General features: G+C 36.4%; 1 protein-coding gene across 11 annotated transcripts in view; it reads right to left on the minus strand.

Annotated features, from left to right (window-relative positions):
* Slc25a12 (solute carrier family 25 member 12) overlaps positions 1-21,878 on the minus strand; it is a 205,610-nt gene that overhangs the window by 39,903 nt on the left and 143,829 nt on the right. For 8 of the 11 annotated variants that reach the window (XM_087196421.1, XM_087196424.1, XM_013076971.3 and 5 more), the window contains 5 exons: positions 14,945-15,084; positions 10,697-10,843; positions 7,932-8,070; positions 7,211-7,304; positions 4,375-4,459 (listed from right to left, as the gene is read on the minus strand). In XM_087196421.1, the coding sequence (XP_087052547.1) occupies positions 4,375-4,459; positions 7,211-7,304; positions 7,932-8,070; positions 10,697-10,843; positions 14,945-15,084 (605 nt within the window). Of the gene's footprint in view, positions 1-4,374; positions 4,460-7,210; positions 7,305-7,931; positions 8,071-10,696; positions 10,844-14,944; positions 15,085-18,797; positions 18,902-21,878 lie in introns of all 11 variants that reach the window. The other 3 variants (XM_087196441.1, XM_087196439.1, XM_087196434.1) reach the window with 1 other exon arrangement.

Raw genomic sequence — 21,878 nt, forward strand, 5'->3', positions numbered from 1 at the left:
ACCAACACTGCCATCTCTATAATAAAACCACTTTCTACATCCTGCCAGATCTGACTTCTAATAGTTTGTTTTATTAAACAAATTTCTATCTATATTCCTACCTTTTTCTCTATTATCTTTATCCAGTTTTAGTATTAGCACAATGTTGATTTCCTAAAATGAGGGGGGAAGTGTTCCTTTTTTCTGCTTTAAATGTTTGATATAATTTATCAGTTAAAATGTATATGAACCTGTTGTTGTCATATAGATAGATTTTCAAGCCCGGAATATACTTTCTTTAAGAGGTGCTATTCAAATTTTATATTTCCTCCAGAGTTAGTTTCATTAATTTGTCTTCCAAGGTACTTCCTAGAAGTTATCAAATTTATTTCAAAAAAGATTTTTGTAATATGCTTTCTGCATCCTTTCAAATTTTGTAAAATCTGTGGTAATTTCTCCTAGATCTTGATATTGTAATTTTTAAAAATGTATAATTATTGTGTAATAGGAAGAAAAGGTCTAAAGGAGTAGGGGAAGTGGGAGGGGTAGGGGAATGGAAAGAAGGGAAAAGAAAAAATATGAGAAAAGGAAAAAAATGGAAACAAAGTCTTTGGAAATAGGGAAGGGTGGAGGGGGTGAAGGGAGGGCAGGGGAAGGGGAAAAAATAAGAACCAAGATACTCATATAAAGGTACAAGATCCCAGTGATGTATGTAAATGTATTTTATACCTAAAATGTACCAATAAACTTAATGGGAAAAAAATAAAATAAAAATGTTAACATATTACTTCACCCTATTTTGCAGTTTGTTCATAGGCTTCTTGGTTTTTGTTTTTTGGTTTGTTTTTTTTTGGTACCGGGGATCGAACTCGGGTCCTTGCACTTGTGCAGCAGGAGGCAAAACCACTGAGCTAAATCCCTGGCCCTATAGGCTTCTTGAATAACATGAACAACCACAAAGATAACACAGTTAACATTTATTTCATGCCTATCAGGTATCAGGTCTCCTATAGAGTCATTCATTATCTTGCATAATTCTAACAATGATCCTATCAGATGAATACTACTGCCACTATTTAATAAATAGGAAAACAGAATGGAAGGATGTTGCCCAAGGGCCCAAGCTCTTGATCATTGCCTCCCTTATAACCTTTATTTCTGAACTCACAGATTTTCTATCCTACACAAGTGTTTTCATAAGTACTTTCATTAGTTCAGATAACAACAAGAAATATATCTTTCTTCCTTTTAAGTTTCCAGCACATTCCCATAGGGGAACACTCTATGTGCTAACTGTAAATAATCATGTACAGCCATCCCTCTGTATCTGTCAGTTCCAAATCCATGGATTTGGACAACCACAGATAAAAATTTTTCAGGAAAAAAGTTCCATCTACACTGAACATACATAGGCTTTTGTTCTATTACTATTCCCTAAACAATTTAGCACAACAACTATTTACCCAGCATTTACTTTGTACTAGTTATTATTAATAATGTAGGGCTGGGGCCAGGGATTTAGCTCAGTGGTTCTGCCGCCTGCCTTGCAAACGCAGGGACCCGAGTTCGATCTCCGCCCCCCCCCCCAAAAAGGAAAAAATAATGTAGGGCTGATTTAAAGTAAACGTGAGGATATATGTCAGTTATATGAAAATATGATGCTATCTCAAACAAGGGAATTGAGTATCAACAGATTTTGGTATCCATGGGAGTCCTAGAACCAATCCCCCGCAAATAACAAGTGATGAGTGCACTTCTCATTTGCCAGTACAGGAAAAATTATAAGAGAATCAAATCAAGATATCTCTAGGAAGTGGCATGAGAATAGTTATGGTTAGCATTACTATAATTCAGTGGACTAAAGAATTTTAAAAATTGAGTCACTAGTACATTATCTCAAAACTATTAAGACACAGTGGCCTATATGGTTATCTTAAAATTTCTCATATATCTTATTTTGAAAGACAATGTAGGAATATCCAAGATCTCTACCTGCTATCTAGAGAATTCCAGATCCCCATGTTGTCCCAATTAGGGAAAAGGCACAGGAAGTATTCTCCCACCTCTCTAGAGAAAGGAGGAGTGGGGGGGGGGGGAGAAGGGGGAAGAAGAGAAGAGAAAGAAAAGGCAGAAGAGGAAGAAGAAAAGGAGGAAGAAGTGGAAGAGGAGGAGGAAGAAGAGAGTGGTGGTGGCCACTTCCTGTGTGTCTGACCAGGCTATCCCTGACCACACAAAAGCATCGGATCTGGCTGCCACCGAAGGCAGGCATCATCTTCAATCTGTCTCAAAGAGAATTCACACCACTCATAGAATTCACACCAGATGCCTTCCTAAGGACAAATAAATATGAGGGATACAGACTCATGGTGCCAACATTGCAAAACAAGTTTCAGATTTGACTTCTAGGAAAAGTGCTAAAGAGTTGGGTGAAGAGGAAAGCAAGCAGCAGCAAAGTGGCAAAGGAGTAAATGAGTTGGGACTTTTAAATTCATTGTACGTTCCTTTCAATAAGTTACATGACGTATTTCCCAACTAAAAATATTAAGGACATCACCAAGGATAACAATATTAACAGATATGCAACACTAGGGCCAGGGATTTAGCTCAGTGGTTCCACTGCCTGCCTCGCAAGCAAAAAGACCCGAGTTCGATCTCTGACACCAAAAAAAAAAAGTTTGTACTAACAGATATGCAACACTATAAAATATCTCCTTTTAAAATGTTTCAAAATTCAACAGTAAATTTTCATAAACATACTACAGATATAAAATTAAATTCAGTAAGAATTCTTTAACTATTTCAAGATTTCAAATTTTTATAATTATATAAATTTATTTAAAAAGCATTGAGTTTGAATGAATCTATTTTTAAAGGTTCTAAGAATTCATAATGAAAATAAACTTTTGGGCTGAGGATTTAGCTCAGTGGTACCACCACTTGTCTTGTAAGTGCAAGGTCCTGAGTTCGATCCCCAGCACCAAACATGAAAAATGAAAAGAAACTTTCATGGTAGCAGATAAGATTTTTTTTTTTTTGGTACAAAAAGCAGCCAAATTGCAATGAGTTACAGATACATTTTAATCTATAGGAAGCTTTATTGTACAACAAGCAAAGCATTACCATAAAGTGTAGATATAAAAAGTCTTTTCCATTTTCTTTGCTTCAACTGACCACCAAAGTTCCTACTCATTTTGTAAAGTGGAACTAGAAATAATTAATTTCAGAGGCAGAAGCATCATTTGATGGAGCTCAAGTAAAAGAAAAGATTTCCAAATCTGCCCAAAGGGAACCATACTTAAGAATTTTGATTTCTCACTAATCCATTTGGTGAAGGTGAATAAAAGCAAGCCCATCCCTCCTCAGCATGTGGCAACAATGAAGAAAAAGGAGGCTCTGGCTCTGTCTGCAACACATCCATCTACCACTTCTGGGCTCTTTTGCCTCTTGACTCCGCCTCCCTGCATCCCCTGCCCCCTTCCTCTATTTCCTTAGCTTAGAATGGCCTAACCATCTAGCAAAGAAATTATAAGCGACGCAGGTTCTACTCTGATTAGAGCGCAGAAACATCCAGGCGCTGTCTACGCGTGCCGCGGCTGAAGCTTCCACCAAGTGACCCAGAGTAGAGGTCTCAGTTTAAAACAAGACGTGTGGAAAACTGTTCCACTCCACTCTTCAAGATGATTGCATAGGTTTTGTTTTTTTCCTACCAAGATAGTATTTGTAAAACTATTTCTTTTGAACTACATTAACTTTGTAGGACATAGAAGTATTCTAAATCATCTTTAACATTAAAAAAAACCCTAAATTTTACTAAAATGTAATAATAGTCAAAGTTTTCTTTCTGTTTCATTAATTAGATAAGCTTTTTCTTAGTGTACTCTATAAGCCATGATCCCAGGGAATGATTTATTTCAATGTTTTATACTTTAAAAACTCTATAAATGGGCCGGAGATCTAGCTCAGTGGTTCTGCCACCTGCCTCGCAAGCACAAGGACCTGAGTTTGATCCCCAGTACCAAAAAAACAAACAAACAAACAAAAAACCTCTATAAATATCAGTTTAATGATGGAAAGATTAACACTGATCTTTGAAAATGATTATACAAATGAATGGAAAAGAATTCTAATTCTAGTGGGAAGGAGGTCAAGCCCACATATTTGTAAGCTTTTATTTTCCTTATTTTAATAAACTAAAAAAACAAATCACAAATCTAGAAATCTTGTACAAATATACTATAAGGGTGTCAACAATAGTTCTTTCAAGGTAGTCTTTCGTGTAAATAAAGTCTTTCTTTGGAAAGTTCATAATTTTCCTTACAACCAAAACCTTTCAGTTTGCCATGTACATACAATTTCAGCAATTTTGAAGTTGATTATATTTGAGACTACTTCTACCTGTCTCTGAAGTTCTGCCAAGTTGTAAGGTAAGGCACCCTCAGCCAACGGGGCTATTCTCTCGATATCTGCCAAAGTCAAGCGCCTTAAGGAAAAAATATGAGAAAGGAAGAATTATTAAGTCACCAACAAACTCCTCACATCAAGAGCATCATTTCTCAAGAAAAGGCTATAATTTATAAGTATTATTTCCCTGTTCACACAGATCATTTTATTGAGGTAAAAATTTTAGACCCTGTTTATAACGATAAAAACAAGATTCCAGAGAAATAACAGTGAAGTGCATAAAATTCTTTTTTATTCATTTTATTAGTACTAGGAATTGAACCCAGTGCCTCACACATTGCAGGCAACCACTCTACCACTGAGCTACATCCCAATCGGTCTTTAACTTTTTGAGACAGGGACTTGATACATTGCTCAGGCTGGTCTTCAACTGGCAATTCTCCTGTCTCAGCTTCCCAGCTACTGCCCCACATGCCTAAGTATAAGGCGTAATAGAACTATATGGTGAAGGTTTAAATTGTTTAAATTACAGTAAAAGACACATTGCCATTAATCCCTTTCAAAATACTCCCCCTTGCTTTGAACACACTTATCCCATCATTCTTGCCACTTTCTGAAGCAGTCATGGAAGTCCTCTTTCATAAATGTCGTTTCAAGGCATGATCAAAAATACAGTGAATACTGTTCTTGAGTGCCATCCATTAGAAAGGCAGGCCCATAAAAACATTAAGATGTGTCCTCATCCACCTTGCTCACCAGATCTGGCAATGTGCAACTTCTGGCTCTTGCCCAAAGTCAAAATGACCAGGAAAGGTAAATGTTTTGAATCAAGGCAGGACATTGAGGCAGCCCAATAACACAAGTAATGGTACAAAAGAGGACTTCCAGAACTGCTTTGGAAAGTGGCAAGAATGATGGGATGAGTGGGTTCAAAGCAAGGAGGAGTATTTTGAGGAGGCTTAATGGCAGTGTCTTTTAGTATAACAAATTTTTAAAATTTAAACATTCATTGTATTTTTCAATCACATTTTGTACATGAATTCAATGAGACTCCAGTGATAGATATTAAATGTGAAGAAATCATTCCTGCCACAAGCAAAGTACAGACACTGACAGTCCATACATATTCAGTGAATCCCCTCAGCATATCTATTTAATGCATAGGTGCAAAGTACCTTAGAAGGAAGGATATAAAACTGATAAATACTGGTGCCTCCAAAGAAGGGCAGGAGGATAAAAAGGAGAAATTTTTACAATATACTCTTTCAAGTCCTTTGAGTTTTGAACCATGTGACTGTTCTGTTGTCTCCAAAGGTTTACTAAAAAAGTACAGTCCATGAACCAACTAAAAGGTCACTTTAGATCCAGTTTTGAGGAAAACCTTTTGAAATCACTTACTATCATGAAGGAAGCTCAAAATCTTTGCTAAACATGTGAATTTTATTTATTTATTTATTTATTTTTGGTACCAGGGATGGAACTCGGGACCTTGCACTTGCAAGGCAGGCAGCGGAACCACTGAGCTAAATCCCCGGCCCAAATGTGAATTTTAGATGGACAAGACAGGCCAAATCACCAAAGACAGATGATAATAAGATAGCTGATGTATTTAGTATCATCTCCAGTCCAACAATTAACTATGTAGAATAAGGCTATAAATCACATACATACACTGAACTTCTATTGGTCCTCAGTTCTAGAGATAAAGCCATTTTTCAGGTGTTGTTATACTTAAAGAACTATTAGAGGTGACCAAAAAAAAAAAAATCCAATCTTTTAATAGACAAAAGCTCTTTCCACAGATATGTTAAGTATTCATAGGCAAGTGTTTTTCTTCGGATTTGCATAATACTTTGCAAATTAAATGCCTTTTAGGTGCTTTTGTTTTGTTTTGTTGTTAGTACTGGGAATGTACCCAGGACCCTCATGCTGAACTACATCCTCAGCCCTCTTATATTTTTCACTTTGAAACAGAGTCGCCCTAAGTTGTCCAGCCTGGGCTGGAACTTGATTGTCCTGCCTCAGCTGCCCACAGCGCTAGGATTACAGGTGTGTGTCACCACACCCAGCTTGGTTGTCTTCTGTTGTTATTGTTTGTTTGGAGTAGTGAATACCTGAGCTTGTCTATGATATCTATGACGATAATGTTCTAGGCATATCTCAAGAAAATGATACTCTCTGACACAAAAACAGTGTACACTGTTTAATAAGTGACCTTTTACAACAAACTGAAATAGTTATAAGATTCGTCCATGCATCTCTAGCTACATAAATTGAAGCAAATTTCCACAAACCTCTGGAAATTCATACACTTCCAGAGAGCCCAGACTAAATCAGCCTTCTTCCTACCTTTCTTCTCACTTCCCTCCCCTTCTCTTTTTTTTTTTTTTTTTGGTACGGGGGATTGAACTCGGGTCCTTGCGCTTGCGAGGCAGGCATTGGAACCACTCGGGTCCTTGCGCTTGCGAGGCAGGCATTGGAACCACTGAGCTAAATCCCCAGCCACCCCTCCCCTTCTCTTTCTTCCTTTTACCACTTCCCTCTCTCATGCCCCCCAGCCCCTCCTTCTTTCCCTCATTCCCCTTTCCATCTTTTTTCTCCTTTCTTCTCCACCTCTGTTCCCTATCCTTTTCCCCTCTCCCATCTACCACTACCCTCAGTCATCTTCTACCTCTTTCTCCTGTTTCTCATTTCTGCCTGTTTCCCCTTCTTGAAATTTATATATGGAATAAACTATTGCTAAAATGAACTAAATAGACACCACTGATTCACATTTTTTTTAAAAAACTGCCCTATAATAAATATCATGAAGAATTACTGGAATAGTTACCCTGAAGCATTATATAAATCTGCAAGCTGGTACAGGATATCAATTTCGAGTGGGGTGACCTGGCCATAGCGTATGGCACTCTGGGCAAATTCCTCTGGAAGAGAAAGGGAAAAAAAATGCTAAAATCTTGACAGATTCTTAATATTCCACAAACTTCCATCTTAACCAACTGAATTCTGAAAGTTAAAGGGATTTTAGTAGCAGGATAAAGGTCTAAAACTGAATTAAAATACTTAAGTTCAACTACGTGAAAATCACTATGCATTTCTGAAAGCCAGGAAAAGATAAAATGTTAAGAGGATGCCACAGCAAAAACAGATAAATGAACTTCTATGGTAGAACAATCTTTAGAATCCCCTCTTCTCTGGTTTCCTAATTCTGCTCTCCAGAGCTATGTGGTAAAAGAAGCGGCTGTTTTCCAGTCACCGAAAACATCTTTCTGGGACAGCTCCTCCCAGAAGAAACAAGCTGCTGCCACTGTGCCACTGACCTGTTTGACAAACTGGGCCACAGTTCTTTTCAAAAGGGTCAAAGCCACTTTTCCATTCCTGACTTCTGCATCCCATTAAATCCCCCTGGGTTTCTGGAGCCTGAGTGAAACACATATACATACAGTGACACTCTCTAGATCCGGCTTTAGCGTGCTGAACTGAGATCAGCCTATGCTTACATGATGAAAGGCGAAAATGCTGAAATTCAAGTTGATCCTTTCAAATCTTACCTTTTGTGACTTCAATATCTTTCCTTGTACCGGCTAACGTACTATATATCTTCCTAACAAGTTCCATGTTATTCAACAAGGAGTTAAAAGCATTGAAGTAAGAGAAGCTAACTTGATGTGAAATACTTCCTCCAGCAGCCTAGGAAATGACAACACAAAAAATTTTAAAAAGCAAAAGCAAGGAACATATTTTAGACACCACACTTTTCTCAAAGAAGATCCAAAGGAGTTTTGATCGTTAAAATGATTAACAACCAGTGCATAAATACAAGGAAAGTACCATACTGAAAACAGTACGTTTCAGGCCCCCAGGGAAGTCTATGTAATTTTGGTTTTAAGGAAGAAAGCAACATCTGGAAGTTGGACTTCATACTTCATCTACCTATGAGGTCAGAAAGAACAAATATAATTATAACAGACTGAAAATAATAGTTATTTAAACAAGACTTTCAAGACCCTCAACTATGGAACTCCTGCTAGTCCTAGATAAATATAATATCAATGTACAATATAAGGAACATTTTTTTGAGCTTGCTTTTTTCCCTTATACACATATACAAAAACAAGTGATAACTTTTCTTGGGGGGTTGCTGGGGATTGAACCCAGAGCCTCCTGTGTGCTAAGCATGCATTCTATTGCTGAGCTGTATCCCCAGTCCTATAACTGTTTTATTTATTTTATTTGCGGTACTAGAGATTGAACCCAGTGCCTCATGCATGCTAAGCAAGCACTCTACCACTAAGCCACATCCCTAGTATGTTCTTGTTCTCAAAATTTATCTTTCTCTCCCTTCCCCACCCCTCCAATCTTGCAAAGCTGCCCAGGCTGGGTCAAACTTATGATCCTCCTGTCTCAGCCTCCCCAGTAGCTAGGATAGCAGGCATATGTCACTGCACCCAGCTCCCAGTAAATTTAAATTTTAAGACTAATTTTATTATGTCAATTTTCTAAATTTTAAGGCCACTGTAATAATTAAGATACTTAATAGGCTGTGCTGATCTCTGAATCTGTATCATGAAAGGTCCAACTACCAAAGCTTCCAGAAAAATGTACAAAAAGTCTGACTATTTGTTTTCTACTAAGTTATGTCTTCACTGAACATCACAAAAGAGGCTCTCTCATGCTGGGTTGAGGGAGTGGCCTTCAGCACTTTTGCAACATGAGGAAGTAACTTCTCCCTATGCCCACCACTTGAACATAAACTCAAAAGAGAAGCTATTTTTCAGTTTCCAAAAGCCTAATTTCCAATGCAGAGATACTGATATGGTTAAAAACATTCTTTATTAAAAACTCAAAGAAATGCATATGGAAATATCAGTGTGACAATTTTAATCATAAAAGTCTATTCCAAATAGTGTAGGTAATGATGGCAAATGGAGCCAACCCACCACTCATCCAACACATTTCTTAACCCAAATACAGACTGTATTTTTTGGGGGGTACTGGGGATCAAACTCACAACCTTGTGCTTGAGAGGCAGGCTTGGTGCCACTGAGCTAAATCCCCAGCCCCAGGTTGTGTTTTTATTAGCTTGAATTTGGACACCAATGACCCAAAAGCGGGACTCAAATAACTTAAAATATTCCTCTGATGACTAGAAATGTCTTTTGGTAAACTGAGGCTATAAAACGTCCATCCAACCTCGCTGAAAAAGATTAAATGATTCCATTCACCCTAAGATACACTGAGTGAGCCTTTCCCGCTAGGATTTTCTTCCCTTCTTCTTGCCATCATTCCCTGTCTCTTTCTCTTTCTTGCTTTCTTTCCTTCCTTCATTTTTTGGTTGGGGTATGAGGTAAAGGTAAGGGAGTGGGGGGTCACGTCAGGGAGGTGAAATGTTGCAGGAGAAACTGACATGCTCCATGTTCAGATCCATTGAAGAAAAAGACCAGAAGTTGATCTTTTTACCCCTAGTCTAAATCAGGGATAATGGTCTTCAGCTGAAACAACAAAAGTGCCCATTGGCTTTCCTCCATTCAAAACAAGCAGTAATCAAAAACTTATACCTAAATACAATGCACGAACAAGAAAATTGGTAAGTGAGAAAAGTGTCACCACTCTATGTGAGGAAGTGGATGACATGAGTTTGCTATTCGTCCATTTGTCCAGATGATTATTTTAGAGATTTGCAGTTTGAAAGACAAAAAAAACTGTGTCTGGCACATACACACTGAATGCATAGGTGAAGAGGAAGAGAGAGGCGTAAGCCACAGAGGCTGATGGCCACATATTTCCTCCCTACCTTCTGCCATAGACATGGTTATTACAACAGTGTAGACAGAATGACGATCCCTCCAACAGAAAAAGGAAGAAGCCATCCTTACAACAAGACCCTGGGAGCCTGGTAGGGTGGAAAGAGGTCAAGATGAAGGCAGTAGTGTCTGGGAGAGGTACTGCCCACTGGAAAAAGAACCACTCACCCTTATCTACAAACGCTCATTTCCTTTGAACTGGATCCCATAAATGGGAACGAACAATTTGGAAATACGAGAGCAAGGTGTTATCTCTGGATAAAGCTATGATCTAAGGAAAGACCACTCACCATCACCTCTACCACCCTTACACACAGACACGCACGCACACGCACGCGCACGCACACACACACACACACACACACACACACACACACACCCTGTTTACTTGCTACCCATCGAACATGAAGTTTGAAGAATCCAGAGTCAGATGGATCCAGGGGCCAATTGAGGCCCCATGGGTTCAAAATGTTTCAGGAGACAGAAAGGTGAAGTATTAGCTTTTTACTTACTGAAACTAAGTTCTCCTCCACAAAAGGAGTAAGCATGTGAGACCGAATGGTAACCATGATGTCACTGAAATCCAGACCAGAAATCATGCCAGTTTTGCTTTTGTCTTTCAGTGCAAAGGCTTGTCTTGCATGTTCCAGCTGCAGCTCCTAGAAGGAAAAAATTAGAAGTAGAGCATTAAATTGGAACAAGCGTATCCGTTTTGGAAAGGAAGGAAAGACAGCTATCATTACTCCACATGTACTTACTCTAGAAACAAACAATGTACAGCTCTGAAATTGCAACAAAGCTTTTCTTTCTTGCAAATGTACTACATATGACTCCTCAAGAAAAAGAATAAACCAGAGCATGACAATAAAGAGGAGGAAAGAAACTTCAGATTTTACTTGAAAAGTTTTCATCACTGAAAACAAAGAGAGTATGTTTTCGGTGCCTTATTTCAGCCTTTAAAATACACAGTAATTTATTCTCTACTTGAAAATTTTCTTGTCATCCAAAAATACTTCTTGAATTAAAGAGTTTACATTCATTTTCAGTTTTTCAGTTTTAAATGTTGCAAGCAAAGTCAGTCTCTCTCCCTGAATTGGACATTTTTTTTATTTTAAAAAATCAGCTCAGTGTGAAACTACCAACTGGTAAGTACACTACTTCATAATGCTAAAATGAAAATTATGAATAGCACACTGCATGAGCAGTGTTCGGCTATCACTATGTTGGGCCTCGGGCACCATTACTCACTGTAAGACAATCCAGAATATCTCTCAACTTTTGAACTACTGTATGACCAAACTTCATAATAAGTGCTAGCAATAAAAAAAAAAGTGCCAGGCCGGGGATTTAGCTCAGTGGTTCCACCGCCTGCCTCGAAAGTCCAAGGTCCTGAGTTCGATCCCTGGTACCAAAAAAAAAAGTGCCAGTGATCCACTGGGCACCATTCAGAAGTCAAAATCTGAGTATGCTAGTATGTCTGCACTGGGGACCCATGACATAATCCAAATAGATGTCTTGGCACAATATCATAAGAGCACTATCAGATGCCATTTTTGTGCTCTTTCCAGCTCTGGAAGTAACAGTCATATATCTAAATTATGTAAATATTACTTAAAGATTAAATATTATGAGTTTCATGGCATTTATTTATCAAAGACTTTAAATCAATCTTGCTTTACCTTTTTCTGACATTTAAAATAGCTCTTGGTAGAAGTCACACCCTTTTCCTTAACTATATTTTCCTATGGACTTGTGATCTCTCAATTTCAAAGACACTGAAATTACTTTAGCAGGTATTTGTTTTATAATTCATTAAGCTATACATTTGTTTTATGTGGCTTTCTGTATATATTTAAACAAAAATTATAAGTGATTTTTTAGCAGGGTGATGTGCTAGACAGAAGTATATCAAGCCTAATAAATTTTTCAATAGTCTTAACTTTCAAAGTCAAATGATAACACTAAGAAAATACCTACAGAAAAAGATATATTTGGATTTGCATGAAAAGAGGAATATAAATGGAGAAGCAAACTCAACTGGTAAATATGTACGTCCAGATCAACAACCAGCATGATTTGACAACATTTTCTCTTATTCATCTTTTTCTGCTTTACTCATTCTGCCTAACTCCATCTATCTTTTCATCACCTCAATTCCAACTTGCACCCTTCAAATGAAGCAGGAGCCAGGCAAGGTGGTGCACGCCTAGAATCCCAGCCTTTAGGAGGCTGAGGTAGGAGGACCGCAAATTCGATCCCAGCCTAGGGCAACTTAGAAAGGCCTTGTCTCAAAATAAAAAATAAAAAGGGGCTAATGATGTACATAGGTGCAAAGGCCCTGGGTTCAATCCTCATTGTCGGGGAGTAGGGGAGAAAGCTGGCTGATGCAGGAAGTATTCCACCAAAAAGAAGTAATGAAAGATAAAATCCAGCAAATGGGAGATTCAACATAGCAGAAAGGTAAATGGATTCTCCAGATAAAAGGGAGGTCACAGAATCACAAAGCCCAGCTTTAGACCTCAACACGAGTTAGAAAATGCTAGGAAAATGGAGCTGCTACTGTGGATAACAGTCTGCCAGTTCCTCAAAAAGTCAGACATAGGGGTCAGGGATACAACTCCATGGTAAAGCATTTGCCTGCTTTGCACAAAGCCCTGGGTTCACCCCACGAACCGCCAAAAAAAATTAAAGAATTACCATTTGACTCAGCAATTCCACTAGTAGGTATATGCCCCAAAATACTGAAAACAGGTATTCAAATAAATAGTTATACATAAATGTTTATAGTAGCACTATTCACAATAGCCACAAGGTAGGAACCACCCAAATGTCCATCAACAGATGAACAGACAAAAATATTATACATTTCTATAATGGAATATTATTCAGGCCCAAAATGAAAGAAGTATTAATTAATACTCGCTACAATATGGATAATCCTTGAAACATTAGTATGACAGATGAAAAAAGCCACAAACAAAAGGTTATACTGGGGCCAGGGATTTAGCTCAGTGGTTCCGCCACCTGCTTCGCAAGCGTAAGAACCCAAGTTTGATCCCTGGTACCAAAAAAAAAAAAAAAGGTCATACTGTCTGATTCCATTTATGTGAAATGTCCACAGAAACAAAAAGCAGATTGGTAGTTGCTAAATGGGCATGGGATTTTTTTTTTTAGGGTAATAAAAAATTTTTGAAACTAGATAAAGGTAAGTGGTTGCAAAATACTGTGAATGTACTAAAGCTGCTAAATTATATACTTTGAAAGGGTTAATTTTATATTATGTGATCTATCTCTCTCCCCCTCCCCCTTTCTCTCCTGTGGTCTCCTATCCCCCTTCCCTCCCCGTGCTGCGAGTGAACCCAAGGCTCATGATTGGTAGCAAGTGCTCTACCACTGAGCCACACTTCTGACCTTCAAGTAGGAAAGCTTCTGGAAACCTCGAAGAAGATGAAATTGATAGACTTCTTAATGTGTTTAAAACATATTAGAGAGCTGGGCATGGTGGCACATGTCTGAAATCTCAGAACTTGGGAGGCTGAGGCAGGAAGATCACTGTGAGTTCGAGGCCAGTCTGGGGTACACAGTGAGTTCAAGGTCAGTCTGAACTACACTGCAAGACCTTGTCTCAAAAAAGTAATAATAAATAAAAATAAAACATACTAAAGAGATTTTAATGACTAAGGCACAATTTGAGGATGAGTTAGCATTAATATATAGAAAACTAACAAAAACTGTCAGGGATTTAGCTCAGTGGTTCCGCTGCCGGCCTCGCAAGCACAAGGTCCTGAGTTCGATCCCCAGTACCACAGAAAAGTAACAAAAACTGAAAACACCAAGAAAACTAATAATTTTAGTTATGAATAGTACAATTATCCCTCAGTATCGGCATTGGTTCTGACCCCATCCCTCCATGAATACTGAAATCCAAGGATGCTCCATTTCCTTACATAAATGGTAAAGTATTTGCATGTAGTATTGAATGTAGGATACAAATGGTATAGTATATGCATGAGTTAAAGTACATGGAATGTATATCCTCCCACATTCTTTAAATCATGTCTTCCAAATAACCTATACACATGCCCTATGCATTTTAAATGATCTCTAGATTACTTCCAAAACCTAGTATAATGTGATGTTATATAAATAATTGTTATACCATACTATTTAGGGAATAACAAGGAAGAAAGACTGTACATGTCCATGAATATTTATCTGTGGTCGGTTCAATTTGCTGATGCAGTGTTCACAGATATAGGGGCCATATTTATAAAATTATAGTAACTCATATGATTACTGATCTAACCAGAATAATTATAGAGAGGAGGCAGAAAATGTTTGTGTCTATGGTAGGGATGGAGAGGTAAAAGAAGTAGCTTTCAGTCTTTCATGGTTACAATCAATCAAAAATATCCAAAAGTGAGAAATTAAGAAGTGGTAGCACAAGTTTACTGGAAGAAAACATTAAAAGAAACAGCTATGAGTTTAAAGAAGTTGCCTCTAGTCGATGGGAAATAAAAAATGACCATGAAATGGGGACTTATATTTCTTTTTTTTGTTGTTTTGTTTTGTTTTGTTGGTACCGGAGATCAAACTCGGGTCCTTGCGCTTGCGAGGCAGGTGGCGGAACCACTGAGCTAAATCCCCAGCCCCTGGGGACTTATATTTCTGTACTAAACTTAATAGGAAAAAAAAAAAAAAGGGAAAGGAGTGGAGGAAGAGTAATATATATTGATACCAGTTGCAAATGTTAAGCTCACCTGGAGAAATTGTGTGAATTCTGTGTAGTTAAGATGCTTCTTCCGATTATGCCCAAAATGCAGCCGGATAAATTCACAGTCCCAGTTAAAAGGGATATGGTGATGAATAATAGTCTGTCCAAAAATTTCCTTGACATTTTCTTAAAAGGGAAAACAAAAATAAATCAATTATGCCTAGAATAAGTAATTTAATCCACTGCAGTGTTCCTACAGAAAAAAATTAAGAGAAGTTTTAAAAGTCAGTATCATCTGCTTCTATTAAGATTAACTGCAATTTATTTTTATGCCCAGAAACCCATGTACAGGAACACAATTGATACAAAATATAATTTTACACTTAAGATTGTGTACCATTACATATAAGGCCACGAGATTCTTAATTTCTCTTGATTTAATTTTAATTAGGAAGTGATTTATATCTTGCACTATAAATGGCTGCTACTTTATATTCCAGTATAAAATCAATAGTTTTTCTGGTTCCTCAAGGAGTCGAATTAAGCCCTTTATCAGAAGCATGAATACCTAAATTACAGTATAATGCAATATTTGTCATACTAAGTATGGTTTGATTGAGGCTTGATTATTACATTCACACTAGCCTGAATATGACTATTGAAGATAGGTAGAAGAAATACTACCAAAAGCATATTATTAGCTCAGCAGCAAGCACCTTATTAAAAGCTTCTGATATTGTCAAAAAATATGGTCTTGACACAAGGCTTCAAAATCCCCACAAAATCCATGATTATTAATCTGAAGTATTAAAACATTTTAAGATAAGTGAAATTAGTGATTCACTTTTCAATTAAAAAACAAACATAGCATACTAACTTTTAGATAGGAACCAGTCACACTGTGTAATACACAACCAAAATACTCTGGCAAGGGCCGGGGATTTAGCTCAGTGGTTCTGCTGCCTGCCCTGCCAGCGCAAGGACCTGGGTTCGATCCCCAGCACAAAATAAAAAAAAAAAATTCTCTGGCAGCTTGTCTTCATGCACTAGCAATGTCACTCACTTTCTTACACAGTTTCACATTTATAAAAATCAATTCACAAATGACTAATATTTTAACAAGCATAGACTGGATCGACTAGTTTGAAAGTTCATGCCAAAAAAAAAAAAAAAAAGTCATTAACAAGTTAAGAAAGCCGGAAGCCTGTTTTACTAATGTCTTAAGAATAAAATTGTTTTCAAATTTAAGCCAATTTATTAGTATGAATTTTACAATCAATAGCTATCAATAATACAAGAGAATTAGTAAATACAAGTTTAGTGTTTTATAATCTGCTCCAACTAAGCTATTGTTTCTAATTCATGCAAATTCTTTGGATAAGATACTGACTTCATAATGTAAATGGTTTAATGGATTCCCTTTGTGCTATAGACCCTGTTTCTTAATAAAAGCACTACTCGTACTTGCTTCGGCAGCACATATATTAATAAAAGCACTACTATTAGGGTGAGAGACTAAGAAATCTGAACTGGAAATCCTACCAGTCTGGATTCAAAATAACAGTTCTGAACAGATTATATCAATCAGCTAAGTTGGTAGAAGGCATTGGATGTCACTGGGGAGATGGGATTCTCATCTTTTCTTTCAAATGAATTGCAGAATTTATTTCTTGCCTAAGTAACAACAGTTATTTCAGAGTTTTCAAATCATGTCAAGTATTCTCACTTTACATAAGTATAAATTAATTGCAATATAGGTTTTTATTCCTGAAAGAAAATTAACTCATTAACAATTCATAGACTCCTGGTCTTTAATCAACACAAAAGATTATTCTTAAATCTATATGAAACTTCAGGGGGTAAAATATGTTAAAGTTTATAAGATAATTAAAATAATAAGGGCTGGAGAATGAGACTCTGGTGTTCAAGCCCCAGCACTGCAAAAAAATTAATTGATTGGTTAATAAAATAAGGGCAGCCAAAAATATTTAGGATCTTTCTAATTAAATGAATTAGCTGCTTCTAGTCCCAAAATTAATTAACTTAATTGCCTATTTTAAGGTCTAATAAAGAGAATATTCATCTAAAAAAAATCAATAGAAAGCAGAATAGGGTAAAAAAAAAAAGCAGAATAGGGTAACTTCAAGTTACATTTAATTAATATTAAGATTAATTATTAAAGAGAATAAGTTACTGCATGATAAACTTTATTTTAAAGGTCATAATTCCTAAAACTCAATTATTTGTTAAGAAACGTATATATTGCTATCTGGATAATTTCTATTAAATAGTGGACAACACTGAACCCTTTTTATATGATCAGAAAATGTCACAATCAGGTCGGGGATTTAGCTCAGTGGCACCGTGACTGCCTGGTAAGCACAAGGTCCTGAGTTTGACTCCCGGTACCAAAAAGTAAATAAATAAATAAAAGAAAAAGAAAATGTCAGAATCTAAAGTGTGAAACTATATCAAATTAAGTTAAAGATTCAAAAGGCTTCAAACTATGAAGTTTAATTATCTATGTTTTCTGCTATCACAAAAAAGGATGTTTATAAATTTATAATGTATAATTTACATTTAGAAAATTTATAATTTACATGTAGAAAAATATCTCTATGATAAAAACTTTTAACTGAAAATTTTATTTTACAAACTTCCTATCAATCTTTAAATAAGATCTTAGAATACCATTATAACAATTAAAATATTGGCCTAAATTAATCAGAGCAATCTCCCCAAATATAGAAGTGTCATTTGCCATGAGTATTTGCTTGGACACTTCCTACTTCTCTGAAAATGATGACACAATAACTTCATATGTGGTTTTATCATCATTATTATATGTTGTGGTTTATTAATTACTTCCCCAGACACTTTTAATTGTTTTAGCCATGCTATAGCTACAAATGGGGTTACTATGACTAATAAAATGTTAGACCTACTTTGACACCTCTTGGGATGTATACTACTTTATTTCCTTTACCAATTGCCTAAGGCTGGTGCAGGAATGTGACAGAAAAAATCACTATAACTATTGTTTTGACGTCACTCATATAATCACTTTTCTTTTATTAGAATACATAAATATATACTTTATATATATGTTATATATGCTCTCCAGAACTAGAGAGCTTAAAGGTATTTGTGAGAGGCAATAGCTCAAATAACTGATGTTCTCATCTTACTTGATTTTACCAGGTTCTGCATATGAAAAGGAACAGAAATAATTCCAAATATACCCAATACACCTAACTTAAACTGCAGAGTAAGTTCCCGCCCAGAGAGAATCCCGTCTTTCCAGTGGCAAACAAGGATCTTTAGCTCTAAATAACACTCCTTAACAGTGCCATTTTAGTGGCCATTTAGGGCATTTAGTGGCCTGGATGAAAGGGATATGACAGTCCCATCTTATTGGCAGCAAGATCATGTTCTAGTATTTTATACCCGGACAGCATTGCTAAGAAAAACAGGAATCCATTCGTTTTCTGACATATAGAAAACAACAGACCACTTTTCCACTCCCTGCAGGCTTATAATTCCAATGAAAAAGGAATTGAAACTAGATACAAAAGTAGCCTGTCATTATGTTCTCTTCGCTCAAAGAGGAGAAGCACAATGATTTGTCTGAAGGGCAGGTAATGGTGACAACTGTGATTAAGTAAAAATGTTCACAGATGGATAACATTAGTCAGTTTAGCTGTATCAGTCACTTATAATGAATGGACTAGATGAAATACACATTGAGCATATATATTATGTAAATATGCCTTAACAGAGGTTTCAGTTTCCCCAGCAGCCCACAGTGTGTGTACCCATCTCATCCACCCTCATCCCTCCCCTGGTTCTTATGGGAGCTTCCTACTGCTCTTGTTCACCTTTCTGCAATACAAAATTACCTCTGACCGGGGCTGGCACTCTTCTCCAAGACTGCCACCATGCCTGTTCCATGAATGAGCCTGGAAGGAGCTGCTGTACCAACGGTGTGGCCAGAGAACTCCTCCTGTAGGTATACAAGCCATCAGCCCTGTGACATAGCCCACCTACCATCAGCCCAACTTGACATCCTGATTCCAAGGATTCCAGCCCAGTGAGAGCCACTGCTTCCAATTTACAGGCTTGAGACCAAACATTCTTATTGTCAAGGAAAAAAAAATTCCTCAATAGCTGAGTTTCACCTGCCCAGTTCTTAAGGTGAAGTCAGAGAATCTTTTAGGATACCCACCATGAACAGTGACTATCCTTGTGTACAATTGAACAAACACAATGGTGAGACTTGTGGAAGTAAAGTGTTTTTCAGTGAAGGAAAAATTAGGGAGAAAGAGGAACAACTGGTAGGCCATAAAAGGAAAATGAACAACAACAGGAACAACAAGAGCAACAACAGGATCTTGTAGAAGTCCCAACCATCATAGCATGTAGACTCAGTCCCAGATTTCTGGGTCTTACTTCCAGGTAATGTCCTGGGAAACCTTCCCTGTTGTATGGGAGACTGTTTCTCGTAGCCCTTCACCTACCTCCAGAAAGGATTAGTGTACGATCGGTCAATAGAGTAGTCCTGCTGCCAAATACATGTAAAGGTCCATTTCTCAGGAAAGATGAGTTCACATTTAAAGAGCATCTATTATTATAGAAGTTAGAAGCTTCAACAGTCTCCCATCACATGGCATAAAATCTAGTAAGACTGCATCCTTTTTTTTTCAAACTCTAAGCTATTCTAGTAGGCTTGAGTATTTAAAAAGTTTTCAGTGTTGGCTTGTAGCTATTAAAAAGAAAGTATTGATTTTGATTCAATAAATGTTTTCTTTCAAAAAAAAAAAGTTACCCTCTCTGTGATGTCTGAAAGCAAGGCAAAGAATCTCAAAACGTCCTTCTGATTTAATTGAACAGCTAGATGAAGCTTTACTTCATACCAAATTATACTACTTATAACCCTTAGAATTTCATATTATTCCATGTCCATGTCCATGGCTTTATTTCCACTGAGAAAGAATACAAGGATTTTCATATTTATACTTTCTTTTCCTGACCCATCAAATAACTGTACTGCTTATAATTAAATCAACTTATTCCATTCTTCCCTTTAAGGAAAAAGAACCAATTAAAAAAAAAGCCAATTTTAGAAGCATAAATTTATTTGCTTTATTTTGCCTTATTGCTTATTTGCTCTATTATTTATTTGCTTTATTTTTATTTGCTATATTTCCATACTGACAACTAATACAATAATAACCCAAAAGCTATCCCTGCTTCTTGATGGATCTATACTCAAGTGTGAGTATGTATCCCTGGAAAAAGTCACTTTGAAGGCATCTCATCCCTAGGAAAAATACTTTGGAACACAATGTTGATGAGTTAATAAAGAAAACAGAACATGTTTCATACTCATTATTTAATAAATAAGATTTTTGTTTGTTTTTTAAACATGATCTTAGCCAAAAGGCCGAAAAGCAATTTTTTGTTTGTTTTTTAGAATGATTACATCACTGTTAAAGCAATAGGCCTTTTTTTGTAGGGGGAACAAATGCTTGCAGCTATTGACAACACAACATAACAACTTAGCTAGGTTACCTCAACCTAATTCTATCAAGCAGGATAGCCAGCACACTTGCAGATAAAGTGAGAACAAGGTAAATATACACTGTATCTACCACATGCCAGTCATGCAATGGTCTCTACAAGGCTCAGACCACCTGGCAATAAGAGAGACAAGCCATTAAGTAATTACTTACAGCGTGCATTAGAAGTTTTATTAAAAGAACATGAAAGAGTAAACAATTAACTAATGGTTTATTCACTCTTTAGGAAAAAAAAACTGAGCTTTCATATTCTGAAATACATTACTAAGGCCTCAATATAAATGCTTTCTCCTAGAATGGAGACATCTTTAATCACAAAAAACCTTGTCTAGCAAACAAGTAAATGTTGCTCACTATTGCTCTTTACATAAATACTTGCATAGATGCACACAGTTTAAATGTACAATTTGATGTGTATAAAAAGCATATCTAAAAAAAGAGCATAGATGAGAACAATATATACAAGTACACAGATAACAATATTATCATCATAGTCCACAAGAGGTACCAATGGCACAATGGCTTTCTCCTACTCAATTGCACCTTCCATCCAATATTCTCTTAACTTTTTCTCCTTGTGTGCACAAGAAAACTATAGCTACAAACTAGAAAACATAAGGCCATTTGGTGAAAAAGATTTAACTCTAGTTAGAATGAATCTAAAATTTCGTTTTACCTAAACATATGTCTATAAATATATAAGCACAATTCATTTTATTAAGTGAGCACAAACATGAAAACTGACCTTCATCATAGATTCAAAATCCTATAAAAATAAACTCCTAGTTAATTATTTCCATACACAGAAATTCTATAGTCTTGAATACAGCCTGAAATAAGTGGACCTTAGAAATCTTGTTAAATGGCACTTGCTGTACGTTTTAATGCTCTTCTTCCTTTCTTAAAATAATAATCTCATATAATATATAATTATAATTCTATTAAATTCATTAATTTTATGAAATTTATAAAATTAATCAAATAAAAATATAAAAGTTTGATTCCTTTCAGTTTAGTTAAGAAAAGTTGTCTAAGAATGGTGCTAGCAGTATTGCTCAGTAGTGAAATATTTGCCCAGCATGCATGAAGCCCTGGGTTTGATCCCTAGCACCAGAATAAATAATAATTTTTAGAAAGAAAGGGAAAATGATCAAGGTCCTTAAAAAATAGGGGAGTACCATCAAAAGAGGTGTAGGGACCCCAGGAAGAATGTCAAAATAGGGTATAATTTTCTTATTCCAAAATAATCTTGACTCTAGATTACAGAGCAGAGAAATGAAAGCAAGATTCTGGACACCACATATGTTCTTCAGGTCATACCAAGTGCTTTAAAAATTAAAACTGATATGTTCTGTTTTTAATCTTCATTATATTGTTTGTTTGAAATCCTAGCTCATAAAT

This window comes from Heterocephalus glaber, unplaced genomic scaffold, assembly GCF_053883595.1.
Source record: "Heterocephalus glaber isolate CG9 unplaced genomic scaffold, H.glaber_assembly_v1.0 deba00000347, whole genome shotgun sequence".
In the NCBI taxonomy this organism is placed as follows: domain Eukaryota; kingdom Metazoa; phylum Chordata; class Mammalia; order Rodentia; family Bathyergidae; genus Heterocephalus; species Heterocephalus glaber.